General features: G+C 47.2%; 1 protein-coding gene across 2 annotated transcripts in view; it reads left to right on the top strand.

Annotated features, from left to right (window-relative positions):
* The window catches only part of CCBE1 (collagen and calcium binding EGF domains 1), a 242,094-nt gene extending 218,485 nt beyond the window's left edge, over window positions 1–23,609 (top strand). For both annotated transcript variants that reach the window (XM_059894207.1, XM_059894208.1), the window contains 6 exons: window positions 2,485–2,588; window positions 11,431–11,551; window positions 16,694–16,833; window positions 16,914–16,949; window positions 17,691–17,726; window positions 19,391–23,609. In XM_059894207.1, the coding sequence (XP_059750190.1) occupies window positions 2,485–2,588; window positions 11,431–11,551; window positions 16,694–16,833; window positions 16,914–16,949; window positions 17,691–17,726; window positions 19,391–19,624 (671 nt within the window). In that variant the 3' untranslated portion in view covers window positions 19,625–23,609. The remainder of the gene's footprint in view (window positions 1–2,484; window positions 2,589–11,430; window positions 11,552–16,693; window positions 16,834–16,913; window positions 16,950–17,690; window positions 17,727–19,390) is intronic.
* Window positions 23,610–24,545: the final 936 nt, after the last annotated feature.

The following is a 24,545-nucleotide window of genomic DNA, read 5'->3' as shown; positions in this document are numbered from 1 at the left end:
CGGTTGAGCGTGGTGGAAGGTGGGGAGAGGCCGGTGGGGTGGGGAAGCTCCTGGTGGGACAGAATTAGCCTAGAAGATGAGGATTAACCAGGCACCCCTGTTATGTTATACACACACATGGAAGGATTTAAAAAGAGGCCGCCGCTTTCCCAGAGGTTCAAGTGCTTTTCCCAATCACACGCTGAAAACCTAAGCTGCAGTCTGTATATTCGGGAATCACCATGTTGCTTATGGCAACTCAACCAGACAGAGCACTGCTTCGCCCACCTCAACCTGCTGGCTTGAGAAACGTGTTCCTAGCGTGTGTGCACACCAAGCCTCAGGCCTCCCACCGGCTGCGGGGAGGGGTAGGGCCAGTGGGCCCCCTAGCGCCACCCCGTGCTGCAGGGAAGGGGTCTGAGATCTCGACTGACAGGTTGCCCCTGGGTGCCCTCACCTCCCAAAGAGCAGAAATACCGGTCACCGTGTAGACCACCAGGCAGGTACAGACCCCCTTGGAGAGGGCAGCTGGGGCTGCATGAGGAGGGATCACCCGAGCGTGAGGCTCTCCCGATGCCCACCTCCTCCTCCCGTGTACCCGTTCCCTACGCCTGCCATAACCACAGTGCCACCGTCTGGGTGGCTTAAAGGACAGAGGTGTGTTGTCTCCGTTCTGGAGGCTATGTGTCTGAGATCAAGGTGTCAGCGGGGTTGCCGCCTTCTGAGGACTGTGAAGGAGAACGTTCCAGGCCTCTCCTCCAGCGCCTGCTGTTTCGCCAACAGTTCTTTGTCATTCCTTGGCTCCTGCTGCCTCACCCTGACCTCTGCCTTTATCTTCGCATGGTTTCTCCCTGTTGTGTCCAAATTTCTCCTTTTTATAAGAACATCAGTCATATTGGATTACGGGCTCACCCTACAGCAGTATGACTTCAGCTTAACTAATTACATCTGCAGGGCCCCTATTTCCAAATGAGGTCACATTCTGAGGCCCTGAAGGGTTAGGACTTCATCACGTGCACTTGGTTGGGGAGCGGGGTGACACAGTTCACCCTGTAATGTTCCGTTTCACTAACTCTGAGCATCCACTGTATGAGGTACCAAGAAGCAGTTCCTCCAGTTCCTGGGCAGCTCCCGCTGTGGCACGTGCACGAGAAGCTCCTCTATAGGGAAGCCCGGGATCCCCACCATCTGAGTGAGACGCGTGGTAAAAGCTGCCTGACTTCAGAGGACAGGGCTGTCTCTGTGTATGGGGAGGGTGGTCTCAGGCAACCCGTGAATTGGGTCTTGGTAGCTCATAGGAATCCACAAGTGGAGACGGCAGAGGAGGCTTCCCAGAAGAGAGGACGGTAAGAAGAAAAGCACGTGGGCCCTGGAACTTACCTGGCGGTCCAGTGGGTTCAACCCCCGGTCGGCGAGCTAAGGTCCCACGTGCCGTGCAGCACGGTCCAAAAAAAAAAAAAGCACGTGGGCCCAGAAGCACAAGAAATGACCTGGAGAGACATGTCACTTGACTGTCCCTCGCTACCCTCCAGATCCTAGTGGTTATTACGTGTCACACCAACAGGACACCTGGCCCAACACCAAAGGGCTTCTAAGGTAGGAGAGTTGACACTCGCCTGGGTGTCAGACTGTCCTGCCACCACCCTGACCAAACTGTCACCTTCCCCCTGTCACTCCCTCTGGGCCCACACCGCACAGCTACCGTCTTTTACAAAGGCCTATGGGAGTCTGCACCTGCTCTTCTGTAGCAAATGACCTCAGGTGTCTAGTGTCCCCAGCACAGGCTTCTGTGGCCTATTTAGGTGCCAGTAGGATGAGGGCTGTGTGGATACGAGGTCGTTTCACCATTTAACTTACCTATTCCCTAGAGAAATACGATTTTACAAAAAGCCCACGGAGCTCCTGATGCTCTACAAGATGGCACTGGGACCCTGCCCTGTGCCTGTCCCGTTAGGGCCCTGGATGGGCCTGTCCAGGGTGCCTGGAGCATCTTCCATCTGGCTTTACCTCTCCTCGGAGGTCAGTGCCCGGCCCCACTCTGTGACCCTGCCTGGCCTGGCCGTGCTCCCTTTGAACAGCTGGATTATCAGAGGTGATAAAAACCAGCTTTCTGAGCCCTGCACCCGAGTCCCAGTGCCTGGGCTTGGGGGATAATTTACGGCGTGTGAACGTTGGCCCTTGGAGGAGAGTGTAAGTCATGTCAGGTTGATAGAGCCTGGCTCGTGGTAAAAGGGCCACTGTTGACTTTTTCACAATGAAGGAGGAAGGTGCTAGGATGCCTAAGTGGAGACAGCTGAGCCCAGAGTGTAGCGGGGGCCCCTCCCCATGTCCCCGCTGCCCCGGGCATGCTGGCAGCGACCCAGGAACTGTAAAATCGCCAGCCCGCGTCCCTCACACGTTTCAGCATCAACCAGTCCACCTGGAACTGCCCTTCCTGACACGGTCCCCCTGGGTCTGGATGTCCCCCAGCCTCCCAGGCAGACCCCAGCCCATCTTCTCTCTCAGGGCACGATGAGAAGGCGGAGAACGCAGCGAGAGCCGGCACCTGCTGTGCCACGTGCAAGGAGTTTCACCAGATGAAGCAGACGGTCCTGCAGCTGAAGCAGAAGGTATGTGCCGGGCGTGTTAGGAACGATCGTGTAAGATGAAAGGAGGGCCTGGTGGAGGCAAAGTGGAGGAACATCTGAAAACAACAAGAAAATGTCATCCACAACCCCACTGGGTATTCCCTGAGCTTGGTGCCAACTAGGTTTGGACTGGGACGCTTTGCCCACCCACCTTTGGAGCTCATTATCTATAGCTCAACAGAACAACGAAGGCAGGGGATTGATCAGGTGACTAGTAAAATAGACCGCTAGGTAAGGGGCACATGGTGAAGCAGAGGATGAGGTACGACTAGTGTGACTTTTTGGGAAATGGACATCCAGACACGTGGCCCTTACACAGTTCTAAATAGAATACGGTAGAATCATTTGCCTATGTTTTATCAGTAGAGAACATCTTCTCTATAAACATTCATCACTGGTGATGCATTTCTGTAGCGGCTTTATTTTTCACATTTAAAAGGTACGACCTGTGCTTTCTGGGCTCCACACACCTCAGAAAGCAGCTGCTCAGATACCCGGTGTCACCAAGGGTGAGGACTGACTCTCTTTGTCAGGCTCGCACTCATGCCTGACAGCATCATATTTCTGGTAACATTGCTGTGCCGTGAGTAATGCCCCCAGGATGCACCTAGTGCCCTGAAAGCTTAAGCAACTGTCCTGTGCCCGGGTCAATGGTGTTTAGCATACCTAAGGTCAGTGAATTCACCAGTCTGTCGGCAACTCAGAAACTGCTCTTATGCTTGTAAAACATAAACTTGCTGGGTTGTTTGTTTAATTGCTTCCCCTCAAGGCTCTTAGTACATCAAAGAGGTGTATATAATCTGTTTAACTTTGGCATTTAGTTATTGTAAAGGGCAGCGGGGTAAGATTAGACGGTATTGCTTTTCACGTGTTCAACAAACATGCAGGCAGCCCCTAATGAGATCCACAGCTTCCAGGGAAACAGGCAGGTCAATAGGCTGAGAAGATAAATGGCTTTGCAGGCCTTTGGTACGTTGGTGGGGAAGATCTAGCAACTTTAGCAGAGGCATATATGTGTACAATGTACAGATCCCAAATAGCTTGTGATCCAATAGAGAGACAAGGCAGAAAACCTTGCAAGTATATCAATATAAATTCAGAGTTATCAATAATATGTCCCACACAGATATCCTCACGTTGAACTTGGATTGATATTAGTATTTACTGAGTGAGTCTGAAAAAGGGTTCATGGAAGAAGTTTGCATTTCATAGGCCCATTTCATAGGGCCTGGGGGAGGCAGTTGATGAATGTGTCAAGGCCTAAGGCTACCCTCCGTTTTCTTCTCTGAGAGTCAATTATCCAAGAGCTATGGGGAAGCTCCTTCCAGCCTGAATGTTCTTTAGGGTCAGTGATGCTAATTCTCACTAGTTCAGAAATTCAGTTGCTAATTCAACATCTGGCTTTCCCTTAACCTCCCCGCAGTGTTTTACAATCCATGAAAGAAGAAATGTTACAAAGAAGTTGAAAATTTTATGTTACCCTTAAAGCCCTTGTGGCAGAGCTACACACAGATCCAATAACAATACTTGTTAGTACTCCGGTAACTCTCCTGCACCGGGGTTGGCCTGGAATTGATCCACCTTAGACCGATTTCTCCTGCAAGTGCATTGTGTCAAGTCTGAGCTAAAGCTGGCATTCAAGGAATGTCACAAGAAGCAACGCATTTTTAAAGGCGCCTAGTAGAACATGTCGCGTTCTGCGGTTGATAAAGCCGTTTTATATCCAGGATCCCATTTAATTCTCACCGTGACGCCGATATTGGCAGAGAGGTGCGGTGTCAGCCCAAGACTCAGGCCAGACCCTAAACCCTGGGTCTCCTCACTGCTGCTCCTGTGCTGGTGTGGGGCTTGTCCGTTCATTTTTAACTTCCTCTCACTACTGCTGATGCCATCTGTTCTGTTCAAAAAAGAACATGGGACAGCTGCCCAAATAAACATTGGCTCAGAAGTAGGTTACCGGGTGTCCTGGACCGTGGCCAGCCCCATAGTATAAAATGGTATGCAGACATGTTGAACGACACCATGAGTGTACAGTCAGCAAAATCCCAACCGTGTGAAACTCTACAGGGCCAATGCCCTGTGTTCTTCAGTGGGTAGATTCTAAGAAAAGTGGAGCAGCGACCTGCAGGTTAAAAGCAGCTTAAAGGACATATTGTTTTTTCAAGTGGGCAAGACTAAACCATAGTGTCTAGGCCTGCACAGTTGGGTTTGATAAATTATTTTTTTAAAACACAGGAAGTGATTAAAATCAGAATAGTAGTTACTTTGGGGGGAGGGAGGGAGAAGGCTGTGATTGGGTCAAGGCATATAGACAAAGTTCTGATTTTTTTTTTGGCCACACTGCATGTGGGCTCTTAGTTCCCCGACCAGGGATTGAACCTACGCCCCCTGCAGTGGAAGCGCAGAGTCTTAACAACTGGACCGCCAGGGAAGTCCCTGACAAATTTCTGATTTTTGACTTAGGTGTTCATTGAAAGGGTGTTTGCCTTATAATAATTTGCTAAGGTATAGATTTGTTTTGTGGGGTTTCCAGATTCTGTGCCTTTATTTTCCAATGAAAAAGTTTTTTTGAAATGATGTGCAGATCTCAGTGCCTTCACCTCTACAATTTCTTCTGTGTTTTGGGAAGGAAAAAAACAAACAGGTGATTTGGCTAAAAAGAGAGTTTGGGGTATAGATAAAATACCCAACATTTGACTTGCAAAGAGGGGTCTCTGTCCCATCAGAACACTGAAGAAAAATCTGAGCCAAGGAGCCAGCTGTTTTTTTTTTAATAGATTTATTTTCTGTTGCTTTGGGTCTTCGTTGCGCGCGGGCTTTTCTCTAGTTGCGATGAGCGGGGGCTACTCTTTGTTGCAGTGCGCGGGCTTCTCATTGCGGTGGCTTCTCTTGGTGCAGAGCACGGGCTATAGCCGCACAGGCTTCAGTAGTTGTGGCACACGAGCTCTAGAGCGCAGGCTCTGTAGTTACGGCACACGGGCTTAGTTGCTCCACAGCATGTGGGACCTTCCAGGACGAGGGATCGAACCCGAGTCCCCCTGCATTGGCAGGCGAATTCTTAACCACTGCGCCACCAGAGAAGTCCCAAGGAGCCAGTTTTTTATTTATTTCTTTATTTTTTTATTTTTTTTAATTTTTTACCGGTATGAAGAAATGTTTTTTTCAGGTATGACTTTTTTATTGAAATATAGTTGATTTACAATGTTATATTGGTTTCAGGTGTTCAACGTAGTGATTCAATATTTTTATAGTTTTTACTTCATTTTAAATTATTATGAAATATTGGCTATATTCCCTGTGCTGTGCAATATTTCCTTGCAGCTTACTTGTTTTATACATAGTAGTTTGTACGTCTTAATCCCCTACCCCTATTCTGTCCCTCCCCCCTTCCTTTTCCTCCGTGTTAACCACTAGTTTGTTCTCCGTATCTGGGAGTTTGTTTCCATTTTATTATATTCATTCATTTGTTTTATGTTTCAGATTTCACATGTAAATGACAACACGTTTGTCTTTCTCTGACTTACTTAGCATAATGCCTTCCACGTCCATCCATGTTGTTGCAAATGGCAACATTTCATTCTTTTTTATATATCCAAAGAAAACAAAAATGCTAATTCAAGAAGATGCATGCACCCCAGTGTTCATAGCAGCGTTATTTACAGTAGCCAATGGAAGCAACCTAAGTGTCCACCAACAGACGAATGCGTAAGGAAGATGTGGTGTATATATACACAACGGAAGGAGCAAGTTTCTAACAAGTCCCTCGTGCTCCTGCAGCAGCGGTGATCTGAGCTGAGAGCAGCACCGCTGCGGAGCAGCTGAGGAAGTGAGAGTGTTTGTTGAGCACCCGCTGTGGCCTGTGATGGGCTGGGAGATGACGAATGACGAGAATGTGCAGAATAAAGGCCTGCCTTAAATAAGCTTCCTGTCTTAGCTGGGAAACCAGGCCCACAGTGGAGTTAACACAGTGGCCGAGTCAAGTGGGGCAGGCAGTGGAGGCTTCAGAAGTTAGACTAGGTCAATGCGATTTCAGAAGTGTGAGAAGATGTGCAACCTGACAGCTGCGTTTGTTCGATTCAGTGCTGCCTTTAGTGCTGGGCAGATAGATGGCTTCTCAGTGGTTCATGGTTTCCTCTGCTACCTTGATCTAGTTGCTCTGTAAAATGGGTCTTCTCAGGATGGCTGGGAAGACTATTCCATATGAAAGTGACCGTAGATTGCTTTGCCAAGTATCATGAGTAATATTAAGAGAGGCAGCTGGGTGTTGTGCTGAGGACCACAGATTCCAGAACCAGACTGTCTAAGTTTAAGTCCTAGCCCCGCTACTTCCTGGCTGTGTGACCCTGGGTAAGTTACTTAACCTCTCTGTGCCTCAGTTCTAGAGAAAGTGGATAACAGTGATACATACTACATAGGGTTTTCATGATGGTCAAATGAGTTAATATTTGTAAAGGACTTAGAACAGTCCCTGCCACCTAGAAAGAGCTCTGTAAATGTGTACCAAATAAATAATAAACATGAATTATATGTCCTAACAAAGTGCTTTACAGGCAGCATCTGATTCGTCCCAACAGCCCTGTGAGGTAGATATTTTTATTACAAAGGCTAATATGAGATAATGCTATTCATAATTCCATTGACTGGAATCCAGGAGAAATGCAGGCTCTTTGTGCAGACTTCTTCCCAAACACCTGCACCCCTCAAGCCTGTCGTCTGCTGTGTTTGGGTAGACAGTCAAGCCAGGATTTCTGGAGGGCCGCCTCTAAAACGCCAGCGCCTCTACATTCCCCTCATCCTGCTGACACTTAGAGGAACTGGCGGGAAGCAGGATGTAATCACCCAGCAGGAGGTCAGCCAGGAAGCTGAGGTCGTTTACTGGGTCACCTCCTGACCTTTACAAGGGAGTGAAGAGAGCTGGAGAGGGCCCAGGGTGGGTGGGGACTAATCTCTGAAGTCCCTCCATGTGCAGGTCTCATCGTCCCAGCTTGCTTACAGAATTTTACACCCAAAGACTTGCTCGTCTGGCCCAAACCTCTCGTTTTATAAACACGAAGGTGAGAACCTGGAAGGGTGAAGGGACTTACCCAAAGTCATCCCGCTATTTAGAAACAGAGCCAGAAGCACCCCCTCAACCCCCGAGCCCATCCCACCCCGAAGAGCATGTGCACTGTGTCCGTGGGCCTGGCTGCTGGCGGTTACTAGTCTGGGCGCTGGGCCAGGCACATTCAGGACATCGTCAGTTTCATCCTCCCAGCAGCCCTTCTTAGGTGGATATTATGATCCTCATTTTACGGATGAGATAATCAGGTCCTATAGCTTATCAAGATGCCACAGGTAGAACGTGGCAGGGCTGAGATTTAAACATAGATCTGCCTAATGCCAAAACCCACAGATAAAATTCACATTTTAGTTTTTCTCTTGGAAGCAGATAATAAAATTGAACCAGCCTTCAAGGGCCAGTGTTGACCCTCTGTCCTCTAGTTAGAGCAGTTTCGCTTTTAAACTCTCCTCACTCAGGGGTTCACCCCCGTTCCACCCCAAGACCCCAGGCATGCAGTCACAGATCGGAGTGGCCTCTCGCTATGACACAGTGACACCAGCACCATTGTAAATAAACCCCTGGGACGTAGCTGGATCCTGGCAGTGACACTGAACCATGAACCCTGACCTGAAATTGTGCAAAGCTGGCTTTCAGATTGCGCAAGGTTGTAATTCTTATGGTTTTCCCTACTGAATTCTAAACGATGATCATAGGGGAATTGAGTGCCTTTCCTTGCATCTTTCAGGGAACACTGGGTCTTGTCAAAGTGTAGAAGAAGACTGTTTATCTGGAACGCATTGGATGGTCAGGAATCTTCTAGCTCATGGACCTGCAAGGCTGTCTGTCCTTACCCAAGGATTTTCACACTAGCTTAGGGGCTCCAAAAGCACTGAGGGACCCTTCGGAAGAGAGTGTTGGTGCTTCTTTGAGCTTCCTGCCCTCTGAGCGTCCTTGCACCATGAACTGAATGGATTTCAGTAAGAACTCCAAGAAAAGGAAAAAGAAAAAACTGTGGAGGAATTTCCAGACAGAGGAGGATCCTAGGCTCAAATAGGTCACCTAGGGCAGCTGAAGCAGGGAAAAGACCTTGACCCAGGAGAGCCTGACGTGTGCTCTGCAGGCGAGCGAGGGGGGTGCAGCAGGAGAAGCAGAGCAACACCTCAGGCCTCGTGGCCCCGCCCCTTCTTTATGCCAGGCTGCAGGGATACCTCCAGAGCCCTCTCGTGGTTTCCCACGGTTTCACCTTTTAGAAACATCGCAAGCACTTCATTAAGGGGCTAATGGGATACAGGACTTGGACAGTCACCTTGCAGAGAGCTGGAAGAATTTGTTCTCCATCAGATGTATCAGGTACAAGTCGTTTGCCAACGTACCAACCACGTATTATTGTGATGTTCGCTTTTCGTTAATACTGGATTTCTTCTGTTAGCAAGAACATCTGTCTCTGTAACTAAGAAAAATCATCGCTTCTACATCCGGCTCAAGATGGCCCCAAACCCAGCAGCCACCCAGCAGGAGAAGGGGATCTTGGGGCAGGGGTGTCCTCCAGAGTCATGTTTCGAAATAGTCATGCTAATCATTCCCAAAGCTCCATGCTCAGAAACAGACACCAGTGCAGGAGGCCGAGGACTTTATGAAGCCAGAGAAGGTCATCTGGACAGCGGAACTTTCCCAGGCCTCCCAGTGCCATTCACACGCTGGTCTCTTAGCTGCAGTTCAGTAGGTGGATTTTGTAGTTTCCCCATAAATTCCTCGGGCCTAGGCTTGGGGGGTTCAAGATCTCACGATCATCTTTTACTCCATCTCCCTGCTCTGTTACTATCAACCCAGGTGCCCTGAGATCCCAGGGGTTATTCGTGTGGCATGGTTGAACTCGACTGGGACTGTCTAGTCTCCCTGGGGCAGGAGGAGATCCGTGGGGAAGAAAAGGAGAGGTGAGAAATGCTGACTTGCCCATGAAGTAGGAAAGTATAGAAAACTCCAGGGTTTTTCTTTCTTTTTTTAATTTTTCATTTCATTTTTATTTATTTATTTATTTTTGGCTGCGTTGGGTCTTCGTTGCTGCACGTGGACCTTCTCTAGTTGCGGCGAGCGGGGTCTACTCTTCGTTGCGGTGCACAGGTTTCTCATTGCAGTGGCTTCTCGTTGCGGAGCACAGGCTGTAGGCGCATGGGCTTCAGTTGTTGCAGCACGTGGGCTCAGTAGTTGTGGCGTGTGGGCTCAGTAGTTGTGGCACACAGGCTTAGTTGCTCTGCGGCATGTGGGATCTTCCTGGACCAGGGATCGAACCTGTGTCCCCTGCATTGATTGGCAGGTGGATTCTTAAACACTGCACCACCAGGGAAGTCCCCAACTCCACGGTTTTTCAAATCAACATTCAATTCTATATTTCTTATCACCAAAAGCTGTAGTAATTTGGAGTTGACATAAGCCTCAGAGGGAGAGCTTGCACAGTTTCTAATTTAGCACTCTGTGCTGATGCTGAACCCACAGAGCACAGCTCTGTCACAGTGGCAGTCGGCCACCTCTGATCACAAACAGGTGGTAGGAAACTCTCTCCGCAGCTCAGATCCGAAGATGGGTGTACAGCCTCGGAGCGCTCCACGGGCAAGGATGAGATATCCACGCACCTTCTCATAGCTTGCATTGCCCTCTGGCCAGAGGGTCCCCAAGCAGGGCCTCGTCCAGGAGGACGTGGGTGACAAATGCAACTTGCTTCAGAAAATCGCAGCGATACTTGGTTTCTATGGGACTCCAGGATCCCGAGTGAATCCTCTGGGGGTCGCTCTGAGCCTCAGAAACGCAGTCTCCACTGGATTTTACCCCCCTGAGTCAGCTTCCTGGAAGGAAGAGAGTGGAACTACCATTTATCAAGCACTTAGTACATTTCAGGTCCCATGCTGGGCACCTGATACACACTACCGGTGTAATCCTCACGTCTTAATGGTGGGCGTTATCAGTGGAGAAATGGACATTAAGAGCGTGCAGTTCTTACCAAGAGTCTCACTGATTCCTGACCTCAAGGAATGCAAAGGTCATTCACGTGTGTGGTCCCTCTGGCTTCCCCTAGAATGAGCTCCTGAAATCAGAGAGAGAGAGAGAGAGAGGCAGGGAGCCACGGTGCCTTTTATGACCTTATCTCAGAAATTACACACCGTCCCTTTTGTCATTTTCTATTCATTAGAAGCAAGTCCCTAAGCACAACCCACACTCAGAGGGTAGAAGATTAGCCTCCACCTTTTAAAGGGAGGAGTGTCCAAAAATTTGTGGACATATTTTAAAACCATCACAGTCACTGTTTCCCAAACACCTGAGCGTACAGGTGACCTGTAAGTCATATTTTCCATCCTGGCTCCCAAGGCGGAGATCTGTAAGAGCCGAGACCATGTCTTATTCACTGTTGTCGCCTTAGAACAAAGCACAGGGCCTGGCACGTAGTAGTTTCTCAAATATTTGAGACACATGAGTTCTTAATAAAAGTCTGAAACAGGTAGATTGTATTAATTATGATGATAATGAGTAATGATATCTAGGCAGACTGGAACCGATCCAGGTTCACCCACTAACCAGCCAGCGGAGTGATCTTGTACAAGTTGTTTTGACTAGAAGGCCTCCGGGTTTAGAAGGACGATCTCTGCAGTCCGTCTGTACTCTGACTGGCTCGGATAAAGGGGTATGCACAAGAGAAGGCCCTGTGGCCTCTGCAGACCACACAAGCATGGGGCATTCCCTGGCAGCGGAGCCGTCAGTGCTTCCTGACCCAGGTTCCTCTTCTCTTTGCAGATTGCCCTGCTCCCCAACAGCGCTGCGGACCTGGGCAAGTACATCACTGGTGACAAGGTGCTGGCCTCAAACGCCTACATTCCAGGACCTCCTGGCCTGCCTGGGGGTCAGGGCCCCCCCGGTGAGTACGAAGAAGAGCATAAAAGCAAATAGCATAAAAGGGTGATAGGCTCACCAGCCAGGGCCTGCCGAGAGCTCATGTTTAGTTGGGGGGTGAGACAGAGTTTTTAGCTCCCATGGATGGGAGCAGAAGCCGGGGTCCAGGGAGTCCCATGCCCGTGTGCCAAGAGGGCCTCGGGGAATTGGGTCAAGCCTGAGAAACCCTTCTAACCAATGGTAATCAGGGAGAAAAAAGTCATTGTCCTGGGTTTGGACAAGATTCATAAAGCTCATCTTAAGTTACAGAGAAACAAAATGAAAACTATTTTTAACACTAACATATGTGAACATAGGATGGCGTAATGAACTCCTGTGGGCTCATCACCCGGTGCTAAGAACTTATGGCCAGCCTCATTGCCACTCTTCCCCAATCCTGTCTCCTCCTTCCCCTGTTGTTTGTGAACACACTTACATTGATATTTATTTTGATATCTATCTCTATGTTTTCCTTTAAAAGTCCATCTCATTGAGATACAATTCTATACAATAAAATGTACACACTTAAGATACAGTTGGACGAGTTTTGACAGATGCATACACCCTATATCAAGCACTTACTAACCACCACCCTATATCTGGTCTACATCAAGGTGTAGAACATTTCCATCATCCCAGAAAGTTCCCTTGTGCCCTTGGCAATCTACATCCTCAGCTCTAGGCAGTCACTGACCTGCTTTCTCTTGCTGCAGTTCTGTCTGTTCTAGAACTTCATAGAAAGGAATCTATTCCTTCTGTCTGGCTTCCTCCGCATACTGTTTTGGAGATTCACCCTTGTTACTCTGAAGAAAATCCCAAATACCCTATCATTCCGTCAGGCAATACGCAATGAGAACTTTAAAAAATAGCAACAGGATGTTTTCTGTTTTATTATGAGTCCTCCATAGATAGATCAGTACTTTTTTTTTTCACACCAGTGAAGGAAATGATATTAGTGTTAACAAATGACTCTAAGACATGGATGTCTTATCCCTCATGCTCATCGCTTAGCAGTGTGCTAGGTGTGAATGACCTCCTGACATTCTAATGGGGATGACAAGACACAAAAAGTGAAAGCAAATAGAATAAAACAGTACCTACCTGCCCCCAAGTAAAGTATGCAGGTACTTCCTGCTGTGGAAGCTTAAAGAAGGGAGAGATCACTATAGCCTGCAGTGGTCAGGGGACTTGGGCTTTGAGCTGGACCTGGAAGAACATGAAAGGTAGGATTGGTCCAAGCACGAAGGACACGGGCAGATTTTAGGCTGGAAGTTCAGCAAAAACAAAGGCTCAGAATGCTTCCCAAACTATATGTTTTCTTCTCCACTTACATCTTCATCTCCTGGTTTCCATCAAAACCCAGGTGGCCTGGGTCTCAATCTGTACAGAGACCAAGAACTGGTCCAGGACTTTGGTTTCTCCTCTTGTTCATTCTTTTGGCCTCTGGGTCATGGTTGAGTTTTCTCCAGCAGATGCCCCACACAGGCAGCCTCTTGCTGCTTCTAAGTAGACTTGGGTCTCTCCTTACAAACTGATTGTTTGCACAGTGTTTCTCCATCCTTCTCGAAGAGAATGTTCTCCCTCTGCTTCCCTGGAGGAAGTTCATCCCCGCAGGCCAGCCTACCTGTCACTTCAACAAGGACAAAGTAGGAACAGAGGAGCCATTGGCTTCTTTCTTCTTCTTTTCTTTTTTTTTAGCATCTTTATTGGAGTATAATTTCTTTACAATGGTGTGTTAGTTTCTGCTGTATAACAAAGTGAGTCAGCTATACGTATACATATATCCCCATATTCCCTCCCTCTTGCGTCTCCCTCCCACCCTCCCTGTCCCACCCCTCTAGGTGGTCACAGAGCACCGAGCTGATCTCCCTGTGCTATGTGGCTGCTTCCCACTAGCTATCTATTTTACATTTGGTAGTGTATATAAGTCCCTGCCACTCTCTCACTTAGTGAATGACTTGCTGGCTTTCCTTTCTGGTTCTGCCGTCCGGTTTCTAGCATGGTTTGAGCTGCCCAGGGTCCTTGCTGGAGCAGGGAGTGACTGAGGACTAGCTTTGGCAATGGGTTATGCCCTTGCTTTCTCCTCCAATCCTTATTCCTTCTCTCTCCTTACTTCTAGCATCATAGTTTGTGATGCCCTCAATTGAGATGTGTTAGGGCACCTAGAGAGAGAATAAGATTTCTCTTACCCTTAACTAAAATTCCAGTCCTGGAGTCTGTGATGAATCACAGCCTGGGCCACCGATACAGGAAGCTCTACTAGGCTGGAATCCTTTGGCTTTGGTGTTGAGGGAGTGCCTACTGTTCTGTGGCCCCCACTGTTCCTTTATAAGGTGCTGACGTTTGTACATCAGAGCCCCGCAGTTTAAAGGCACTTGACGTAGTGATCTCTGAAGTACACTGACTGTGTAAATGAAGGTGAGATATTACCTCTAGCCTGTCCTTCTGCTATCAGAGGTAAAATATTTAGTTATAAGGGGGATCTGGTCCCCTTCCCAGATGAACACTTTCAGGATGTACCTGGAACCAGCATTGAGAGCAGGGGGTGAGAGACATATTTGGATGGAACATTGACTGCCTTTTATGTTGGTTTAATTATTTTGTGAGCTAGAAAAGACGTCCCCAAACATGATGAGTTTGAAGTCTTTGTTTTGTTTTCTGGTGCCTGAAAGCCATTCCATCCTATCACTGTGCTCTGCCGATTGTAGGAGCCGCGTACGATCAAGAAGTAATTACTGTATGCGTTTGAAAGAGAGGAATCATTATAGCACTAAGGAATACATCGCTGAGGAATAATTACAGCACAGCAATCGGCCCAGCCTCTTCATTGCAGTCGTTTGACATGACACATTTACTAAGCAGCCTTCTCTGTACCTGGGCCTCTCTGAGCGTGTGCTGACGATTACGATATAACCCATGCCCTCATAAAGTTGACAGGCTAAAATGGGTTAAAACACAATATCCTTCCCTATGCAAAAGAATGAAGTTAGACTCTTGCTTTACACCATATACAAAATGGATTAAAGACCTAAATGTAAGACCTGAAACTATAAAACTCCTAGGAGAAAACATAGGCAAAAACTTTCATGACGTTAGATTTGGCAGTGATTTCTTGGATATGACACCAAAAGCACAGATGATGAAAGCAAAAAGAGACCTGAAATTCCCTCATCTGTTCAGGCAAGCTGTCTATTCCTCTAGCACCTTTAGCATATGTTGTGATTTTAAAGTCCCTGTATGGTAACCTTAACATCTGGGTCGCCGCTAAGTCTGATTCTGTTGATTGCTCTGTCTCTTGAATGGGGGCTCTTTAATCGGGGAGGGGGTTGGTTTTTGTTTGGTTTTGGGTTTTGTTTTTGTTTTTTTTTTAATTAATTAATTTATTTATTTTTATTTATTTCTGGCTGTGTTGGGTCTTCGTTTCTGTGCGAGGGCTTTCTCTAGTTGCGGCAAGCGGCGGCCGCTCTTCATCGCGGTGCGCGGGCCTCTCACTATCGCGGCCTCTCTTGTTGCGGAGCACAGGCTCCAGACGCGCAGGCTCAGTAGTTGTGGCTCACGGGCCCAGTTGCTCCGCGGCATGTGGGATCTTCCCAGACCAGGGCTCGAACCCGTGTCCCCTGCATTGGCAGGCAGATTCTCAACCACTGCGCCACCAGGGAAGCCCTGGTTTTGCGTTTTTTATAACGTGCCTCAAAATTTTGGACTGAATGCCAGATACCATTCGGAGAGGAACAGTAGAGACTGGGGGACAAAGTAATTACTCCTGGAGATGGGTATCCAGGCTGCTAGCAAGAAGAATTGGGTCAATCTAATGAATAACTGAGCCAGGTTTGGGTGTGTTCTCACTGTCTCTACCTCTAGTGTTCCACAGTCTTCAAGTTTTCAAATTCCTCCGATGGTAGGATACTGTTACTCTATGTTTAGTGGGGGCCTAGGGTGCCGGTGGGTTTTTCTCAGAGGTTCTCAGCTTTCAGCAGCCCCTGCACACCTGTGCCACTCTGAGCTCCTCTCTCCACGTTCTTGCTGTTCTCCAGTGGGAGACTGCTGTGACTTACTACTCCGAGGTAGAGCTGTGGAGCTCAAGGATTTTTCAGTCCTGGTCCAGCTGCAGCCCTAAGCATGACCTGGGCATTAGGGTAGGGTCTTCTCCCCACCTGTGGCAGCCCAACTCTGGCTTGTATCCGTGGCAAGATCTTGAGCCGGAGAGTTTGCTGTCCCTGCTGTAATAGTAATTGCCATCCCCCTGGGTCCTGCAGGAGATTTGCTGCCCCACGTCAGTGGCTTGAGGCTTTTGCCCCAAACGGTTGAAAGTAGGAAAGTTACACAGTAAGACTTGTTCAGAAATAATATTCATATAGAAGTGTGAAGAACAGGTGAGGGATGAACAAGACTGATGGGAAACAGAGGGACTAGCTGTGAGGCAAGAGTTGAAGCAAATAAAAGGAAGGGCTAACACAGATTTCTATTTTAGTGCCTCAGCGTGTGAGGTGCTGCACCAAGTGGTGTGTACGTGTATCTAAAGTCTCATTTAATGCTCAGAACTGCTCTGTAAGGTAGATTTTTATGAGCCCTGCTTTACAGATGAGGAAGTAAGGTTCAGAGAGGTCAAGCAGCCTGTCCAAGATTTAGAGGCAGGTCCCCCTGCTGCTGCAACCTGGACACTCACCACTCCCCAGCTGCATTAACCACCGCCCTGCGGTGATGGGGGCATGCAGAGGAGCAGATCGTTGTGAGTCGTTAAAGAAGTGAAATGCACAGAACTGGTCACTGATTGGATGAGGAGCTTGTGGAAACAGGGAAATCTATAGGAAGACTCTCAAGTTTCTGGCTTGAGTGGGTCCGTGAAAAGAATGGGGAAGTCTGAGTCACGTTGCTCTACACCTGAAACTAACACAACATTGTAAACCAACTGTATTTCAATAAACATTTTAAAAAAGAATAGGGAGGTCAATTTCTGGTCGTGTTAAGTTCAGACTGCCTATGGGACATCTCAGTGGAGAGGTCGGAAGGCGAAGGTCAGAGTGGGAAGAGAAGTGGCTGAATGGGGCTCCTGGACTCTCTTGTCACTCAGCCAGAGCCCTTGTCCTCCTCGCGGGCTGTGGACTAATGAGGTGTTCTTTGATTGCAGGCTCACCAGGACCAAAGGGGAGTCCAGGCTTCCCAGGTATTCCAGGTCCCCCCGGGCAGCCCGGCCCGCGGGGCTCAATGGGACCCATGGGACCGTCTCCTGATCTGTCCCACATTAAGCAAGGCCGGAGGGGCCCTGTGGTCAGTATTTCACCAGAGCTCCCATCTGTAGTTGGGGAAAGCGTGTTGCTTCTGTTTAACTAGGTCCCTTTGTCTTGTAGGGTCCACCAGGTGCCCCAGGCAGAGATGGTTCTAAGGTAAGTCTTCTGAGTGGTCCTTACAAGCCTTAGGTTTCTCAGTTTCCACCTGCTGTGCAGGCATCACGTAAAGCTCAAGCATAGTTTGTTGTCCCCATTTTGCATGTGGCAAAGTTGAGACACAGGTACACTTTTTGTCCCCAAAACTGGGAGGAAAATCTAAAAAGCCATTTTCTTAAAATACGGAACAACCGTAATAACAAAAACCACCAAAACCGCTTCTAAGAAAAATTACCCCTATAAATGTTAAAACAAGCCTCCTTGTTGTCATGGTAGCGTGGGTTTTTCTCGTTAGCCAGTGTTACTTGTGGGGCTGTTTTGGGTGTGTTACCATTTCTTTGTGGTGTTTAAGTCAAGAACAGGAGAAGTTCCATTCTGTGCAAGTGGGTGGTTCCACTCTGAGGGCTGCCTGCCACTTGCCTCATACAGAAGTCAGTGTGAGTTACTTTAGAAGCTTCTAAGTTATTCCACACACTGCCTGGAAACACCAGCTTCCCTCCTGTCCGATCTGGTTGGAAAATATATGGCCTCGGGGGAAATCAAAATGAGAGGCCCTTGACTCAAAGCAGCTTGGTTCAAACCAGTGATCCCAAGTGGGCAGCTTCAAGCTTGACGTTTGTTTCCCGTAGGAAATATTTTCTGTTTTGCACAGGGAGATGGTAGTGGCGAGGGTGTAAATAGAGACTGGGGTGGTGGCATCCGTGTTGTCCAGAAAGCTAACCCTGACCCTTCTGTTCTTAGGGGGAAAGAGGAGCGCCTGGCCCCAGAGGGTCTCCAGTAAGTAGCACCGCCTGTCCTGCTTCCCCAGTGCAACGTGCTCAGGGCTGCAGCTCTGATGCACCTGTAAGTTGGTCTTATGGGCAACAGTCAGCCCCTTCCAGCTGTCGCTCAGCTTGCCCACAGAGAACTCCGTGGTTAGAAGAAGAATCACAGAAGCCTTTAGCAGCTGGTTGGGTTTTACTTTTGAAAATTCATTTCCTATTGTTGTTTCTTTTATCATAGCTAATCTTTACTTGGAATGTCTTCTCTTAAGATTCAAAACCCCAGTATGTCATGAGTCTGTTTCCAGGTATGTCTTACAACATCTGAAGGAGCTAGAAAAGGAATCTACGGGGTTAAGTCGTAACTCTGAACGTTTAAGAATTTAGCCACCACTAGAACCCTAGCAGGTTGGATGACCATCCCCTCCAGAAAGCTCAGACATGCACGGCTACTCAGGACCATTGAGACAAAATTAGCTGGATTGGATGTATAGTGTCTGGGAGATTAAAACTGAAAATTAATCGTATCCAAAAGCACAGATGATTCAAGCAACCCCATTGCTTGTGAAGAAGTCAGTGTCACTTCTGAAGAAAGACAAAGAGCCTTGACCTTAGAGGTAGGAGGTCTGAGTTGCCGTCTCCACTCTTCCACCTGTTAGCTCTCTGACCACGGCCGTGTCACTTCGCATCCCTCTCTGGGTGTCCATCCCCTCATGTGTGCAATGCAGGTGGCATCTGAACTGCCACGCCTCAGGTGATCATCCACTGATGTCAGAATGCTCTCCGTACAACACTGAGTGCTTTGCAGAGTTGCGTAAGCTGCTGTCCTGCTGCTTGCTACGGTGGTGGCTTCAAAGCAGGGGTTGTGGAGGCTGATGAAGATTGCAGCCCAGAACACGCATGTTCACACGTTATTTTCCCAAGTTCCACACAGCACTTCGTAGAAATTAAGGCTTAGTAAATAGTTTATAATGACAAAAGGTGTTCAGTCAGTAGAAGAATTAGGAAGCCTTCGTTTGGACCTTTCCTGGTCAATGAGGAATGGACGCCTTTACCATATACTGAACTTCGTTTAAATTGCAGTTACAGCCAACCATCCTTATAGACATTTTAATAATTCCATTTTTTAAAAGATAACGTTTAAAAATGTGTTACGCTACATGCCCTGTACATGCATGAACTCATTAAACCCTCACTTGTGAAACCCTACAGAGTTAGGACTACTATTATCCCCGTTTTATGGATGGGAAACAGAAATGCAAATCAATTAAGTAACTTGCCCAGGGCAACATGGCTAGTAAGTGGCAGAGCTGAGGTTCAAACGCAACAGAACCCCAGCCTCTTCACCACTACTCTCTGCCTCCGTAAGTGTCTTCCAGGGTTCTTTGGAAAGTAACCTAGGAGGGTTATTCTCATATTCTGTCATTTTACCAGATCTGATAGAGCCTAGAGCTACGGGAGGTCAGCGTGTCACCATAGCTCGTCCGGGAGCTGAAGGGATAGAAGGCAGAATACCCCAGGCTCTTACAGTCCTTGTGTTTCGTCCCTTTGCGACACAGAGTTGACTTAAGTAGCTGCCAGCAGGCAGCAGGACAGCAGACCCTGGAGCCCACGGAAGCCATCACTCGGCCAGGGGTTGGGCGTGCGGTGGTCTAGCTTTGACACCTCTCTCCTGCGCAGGGACCCCCTGGTTCCTTTGACTTCCTGCTGCTTATGCTGGCGGACATCCGCAACGACATCACCGAGCTGCAGGAAAAGGTGTTCGGGCACCGGACTCACTCTTCAGCAGAGGAGTTCCCGTTACCTCAGGAATTCTCCACCTCTCCAGAGACCATGGACTTCGGCTCTGGAGATGACAACCCCAAAAGAACCGAGACCAGAGACTTGGGAACCCACAGAGACTTCTATCCTTAGCACACGCCGACATCTTCACGCCAAAGGAAGAGAAGTGTTCGCCTGCAGTGAAATCATCCAAAGAACAGAACAAAACGCCACTGGAGACCTAGAAAAGATACGTTCTTGTTTTCTTTTTTTTTAAACTCTTTTCCTTTCTTCTCCGTACTTCTCTTATTCCAAACACTATTTTCAGGCTAGACATACTAAAGACAAGAGGGAGGAAATGATTGATTTACGTGCTTCCCCTGGAGAATCTGCAGTGGAATTTTTCTTTAACTTCCTTATTTTCCAGGGACTTCTGATTTCTGAATTAGGTACTCTCACAGTGTCTTAAAATTTGGCAGACTATCAAAAAGGGGGAAATGGCAAGGTGAGTTCTAAGAAAATGTGAGTTTACTTATTAAAAATAATAGATATGTGTCCAAAATAGACTATTACTCCTCAGTGTCAAAATTAAATCAAATTAAATTCATTAAGTCAAATTAAATCAAAATTTTCAGTGAAAAGGGGGAGATGACAATGTATATTTATCTTGGTGGATAATTCTTTTTCCTTGTCAATCTAACAGAGTTAAAATATTCTGTCCTCTTATCCAACCTTGTTTCCTAATTTTGATTAAAGAAAGGAGAGAAGGAGTGGAGATTAGAAAAGATGGAGAAAAATTACAGTCCCATATTGACTGTCCTATAAGCTGCCACATATTAACACTCAGATGTGACAGTTAAGGGTTCATACCACGCTTATCTATAACTATCCTATTTGAAGAAGAAAATTACTGTAGCTGTAGGAATAAATTCTATTTTCAAGACAAAAAGTAAGTGAATGCAGTGCCCTGGTTCACATTAGAACAGCGGGCTCCCGGTTTGCCAGGACATTTTAAAGCTATCTGATCGAATGAGTGAGCTTGCTTAGTAAACCATAGATTATTTGTTAAATAAAGGTAACCGACCCTTAGGGAGAGGTGCCGAATTCCCTGGCTGTGACCAGGTGCTCGCCAGGTGCCATTAGGCTGTGATCCAGGTTGAATCGGTGTAACAGTGGCGCTCAGGCTGGAAGGAGGCTGCCGGCTCGGGTTGTTGGCCATGGGGCAGGAGAACCTTGGGCAGGGGACCTGCTGCGTCACAGAGGCAGGTAAATTTGCTCTCTGTGGGAATTAGAAGCCCTCGTCAGGGGCCAGCCAAGCTTGCCAGCGTGTTGAGACTAACACATAATTGAAAGATCTCTTGGATGGGGGAGGGGAAAAACAACAGTCTTCCTCGTTTGCTAAAAACTTCCTCCCCGTTTTTCCTTAATTTTCCATAATTTAGTCCAAGTTCCAGTTCTTGCAGGTCTTCTTGATTTCCCTTCCTCGGCAAACACAGGAAGCAGCTAGAAAAGTATATTCCCAAACCTCCCCTGGAGTCAGTGTTTGCTCTTACACTTCTGGGTCCCAGAAGGACACACATTCCGGAAAAGGCTTTCTCTGGAACCACAGGAGCACCAGTGCTCAAGGGAGGGGCACGAGCATCTGCTACTTTGTAATATTGTTGGGGAACCTCTTGGTTTTAATGGGCAGCTTACAGGCTCCTTCAGGTTCACTTTGTTATTTGACACCCAGAATGATGTTTCATCGACCTGTTCAGGAGACCTTTGCCCTTATATTGAGCTTCACAAAGGACCACTGTTACAACTTTTCTTTGCTCGTGTTCCCATTTCCCACCCTGCAGTGTCCCCATGACTTTCTGGGCAGTTTGTGTTTAATTTTCTTTTTCCATCTCCTTTTAGCCTACATCATTTCACTCTCCTGGGAGAGCTTGTTTAAAGACAACCACTGCGGGTGTTTATATTGCCACTTTTCAGTCTTTCTTCAGAATGATAGGAAGGGCTTGTGTTTGCAAATCTCAAGTGACACCAGCCATCCTTCTCTCATCCCCATCCTGTTAGAAACACAGGGCTCCAGTCAGCCAGCCGGAGGCTGAGTTTTTCACCAACACTTGACTCCGCTGTTACTTACTCACGCAAAGTCCCCGGTGACTGTCCACCAAAATGTTACAGCTGAAAGCAAACGCATCCTCGGTGCTCCTTTTCTAGGATCTTTCCTGCCCCCCTTCAGCCTCTCCGGAATCTAATCTTCACAGCAGAAGCCCTCGCCAGCCACGGGTTCGCAGCGATGAACTGAGCAGATGTTGATTCCCATCTGGTATATATATTTAACGTTTGCCTGCTTGTGGAACGCAGTATTTAAAGTGTGTGGATGGACGAATGCTAAAAAAAAAAAATCATGCACCACAGGCTCTATGAGAAATGATGAGGTTCATCTTTGATTTTTTTTTTAATGAAGAATTTCAGTACCTTTTTAACACTGAACTGTACGTAGAAATAGAATTTTCTTCTCTGTTGTTGAGTACTCATAAAATGCAATGAAATTGCATGTTTAGCCAGAGGCTAGGGTAATATATTAACAGAATGAATGGGTGCTGGTAATATCTGGGATTTGTGAGACGATTCTGGATAAGATTTTCTAACAAAACGCACAGTAACGTGTATTTTATCATCTCAATCTGCTGGATCAGGTCAACTTATAAAATAATTATTTATCCTCAGATTTTCAAAACTTGGACTACTACTGTAGGACTAAATATGTACTCTGTATGCCCAAATTATATTTTTCAAAGGTAAGACATAATAAGGCATTGTTATTCCTAATGTGTCTTTTAGCTATGGATGGAAAACCAAAGCTTCACTGTCTAAACAGGACTTCTGCTTAGAACCTAATGGAAAAGGCTTTTGGGGGTAGGGAGCATAAAATTTGCTAGTTTTGGCAATCCACTTCATGTGTCAGGGGGAAGAAAGGTCTTTGTACACTCCTCACTTCTTTCCCAGAAATGCTGACTTCAATTTTTTGCACCCTGATAACTAGAACTTAGAATAGGACTTCAGAGATTGCTTCTGTTTCGGAAAGCAATGGGCATAAAACTCTCCTGTTCAAAATAGTGCAAGGAGGGGATACATTTTAGTTTAAGAAAATCCTCCTCCCTTTCCAATTCCACAGGGAGAAATTATCAGCTTTATGATGCCAAAGCCTATGGGGATACAAAGGGAATGCTGTCTTGTCTCTCCTTCTGTATTAATTCTAACACCTGCCACAGAATGAAGTGGTCAGCTAAAGTCATTTCTACCGTATAAACTCAGGCAAGTGTGTTCCTAGCCAAACAGGTAAATAACAAATGCACATTGGCATCCAGGGGTCGGGGGGTTGTTACTCCACCAGATACCAGGTGAAGGGCCCCCTGGTTCTGGCCATGCTCCCTTTCTAGGGTTCATACTACTGTCGGCCTCGTGAGGCCTGCTGCCAGTTGTGCAGGGGGAGGATATTCTTTGTGAGTAGGCGCCAGGCATCTCCTTGGGGTGACAGCAAATCCCTCCTCATACTTCGAGTGTCCCTCGCCCTCTCCCCACTCCAGCCTGTCACAGAGCAGCCTCACTGTATCACCTTAACGTCTTTCAGATAACCTTTCCTGAAAAGGAAATTTATTTGCAGGAATCCAGGCCAAACAACTAGAAGAACAGAGCCATGTAAAGTTATTAATAATGAGTTCAGGAAATAGATGAAATTATTCCTGGCACCATCAGCATGTATGTTTCACAACAAATCAAAAAATAATTTTCCATTTGAGGAAAAAACACAAACATGACCGTAATTGTTAACGCATAAAACCTTGGACTTCACATGCTCCTGCAACAAATATTACTGCTTTAGGGATATCATAGAAAAAAGACCCTTTTACACATCCCCCAGGGACCTCAGCGTTCTTTATGAGATCCCCAAAGCAAGCACCCGGGGGAATTCCACGTGTGTCGTGACTATTTTTATTTCCAGTGGCTAGTCATATACTTCAGTAGCTATGTTCATTATTTATAACAGGTTCATATAACAGTTGAGCTAGTATTCAATTATGGATGTGATGCTATGAAATACTTTTGATAAGATTATATATGCCTAACAACAAAGTTATTTTTCTTATGTGGTTGTGTTGTGTTTTATCCTGATGCTCAGTCCTGAAGAAGTAGTCTGTTTATCAGATGAATACGAGGTGATGGAGAGAGATGTTTCCCTGAGGAGCCAGAATCTGCCCTCCGGGTGGGCCGCGTCCTGGGGGAGTGTGGTCCCAACGTTGGAGTCTGAGTCAAGGTCTGAGGGCCCAGCTTTCACTGAAGCTGAGTCTCAGAGGCCCATGTCCCCAGCTTGGGGGGATCCTCTGGGACCCCCGTGGTGGGGTTTTCAAACCAGAAACTCTCTGGGGATCATTGGAGATGCCTTAGGGGGAGGCTTGTGAGGGCTCCACACCCGCCGCAATTCCCACTGCACCAAGAGCAACTCAGCCTTCAATTGGATTTGGATTAGGATTCCACGTAAGTTTTCCTTTAGAAGGGAAAAAAAGTTGACGACCTAAAAAACGAGGTTACAATAGAGTTGGGGGAGAGAAAGAAAGCCCCATGATTTGGTAGCTAAAGTTCCCTTATGTGAAGATTAAGAGGAAGGGACTTTTCATCAGTTGGGCCACACGGGAGATGGAGTTATGTAATAAAAAGGGAGGTTACTTCTAAGAGATGTACAGCACTCTTCAGCAGGGTGACTTTAGCATCCCAAAGTTAATTTGTGTTTACACATCTCACTTTCCTCTAGCAAATAGTTATCGAATGCTTGCTGCCAGCTGCACACCGCACTTTTCACAGCAGACACAGGGGAGCAAAAAGTCATAATCCCCATCCTCCTGGGGATTTGTGGCAAAACAGACATGGATCCTTCCAGGCAAAATAAATTAATTACGTAAATTTGCAATTACAAACTGTGATCAGTGCTATGAATGAAAAGTATTGCAGGAGCCAGTACGAGCTCGTGCCAGTAGGAACCGCCCCTCAGTCCCGTGCCCTTCTTCCCAAAGTCACACACACACAG

The sequence above is a fragment of the Balaenoptera ricei genome, chromosome 14 (assembly GCF_028023285.1).
Source record: "Balaenoptera ricei isolate mBalRic1 chromosome 14, mBalRic1.hap2, whole genome shotgun sequence".
Classification (NCBI taxonomy): Eukaryota; Metazoa; Chordata; class Mammalia; order Artiodactyla; family Balaenopteridae; genus Balaenoptera; species Balaenoptera ricei.
Note: the sequence above shows the minus strand (reverse complement) of the source record. Positions and strands in the feature narration are given on the sequence as shown.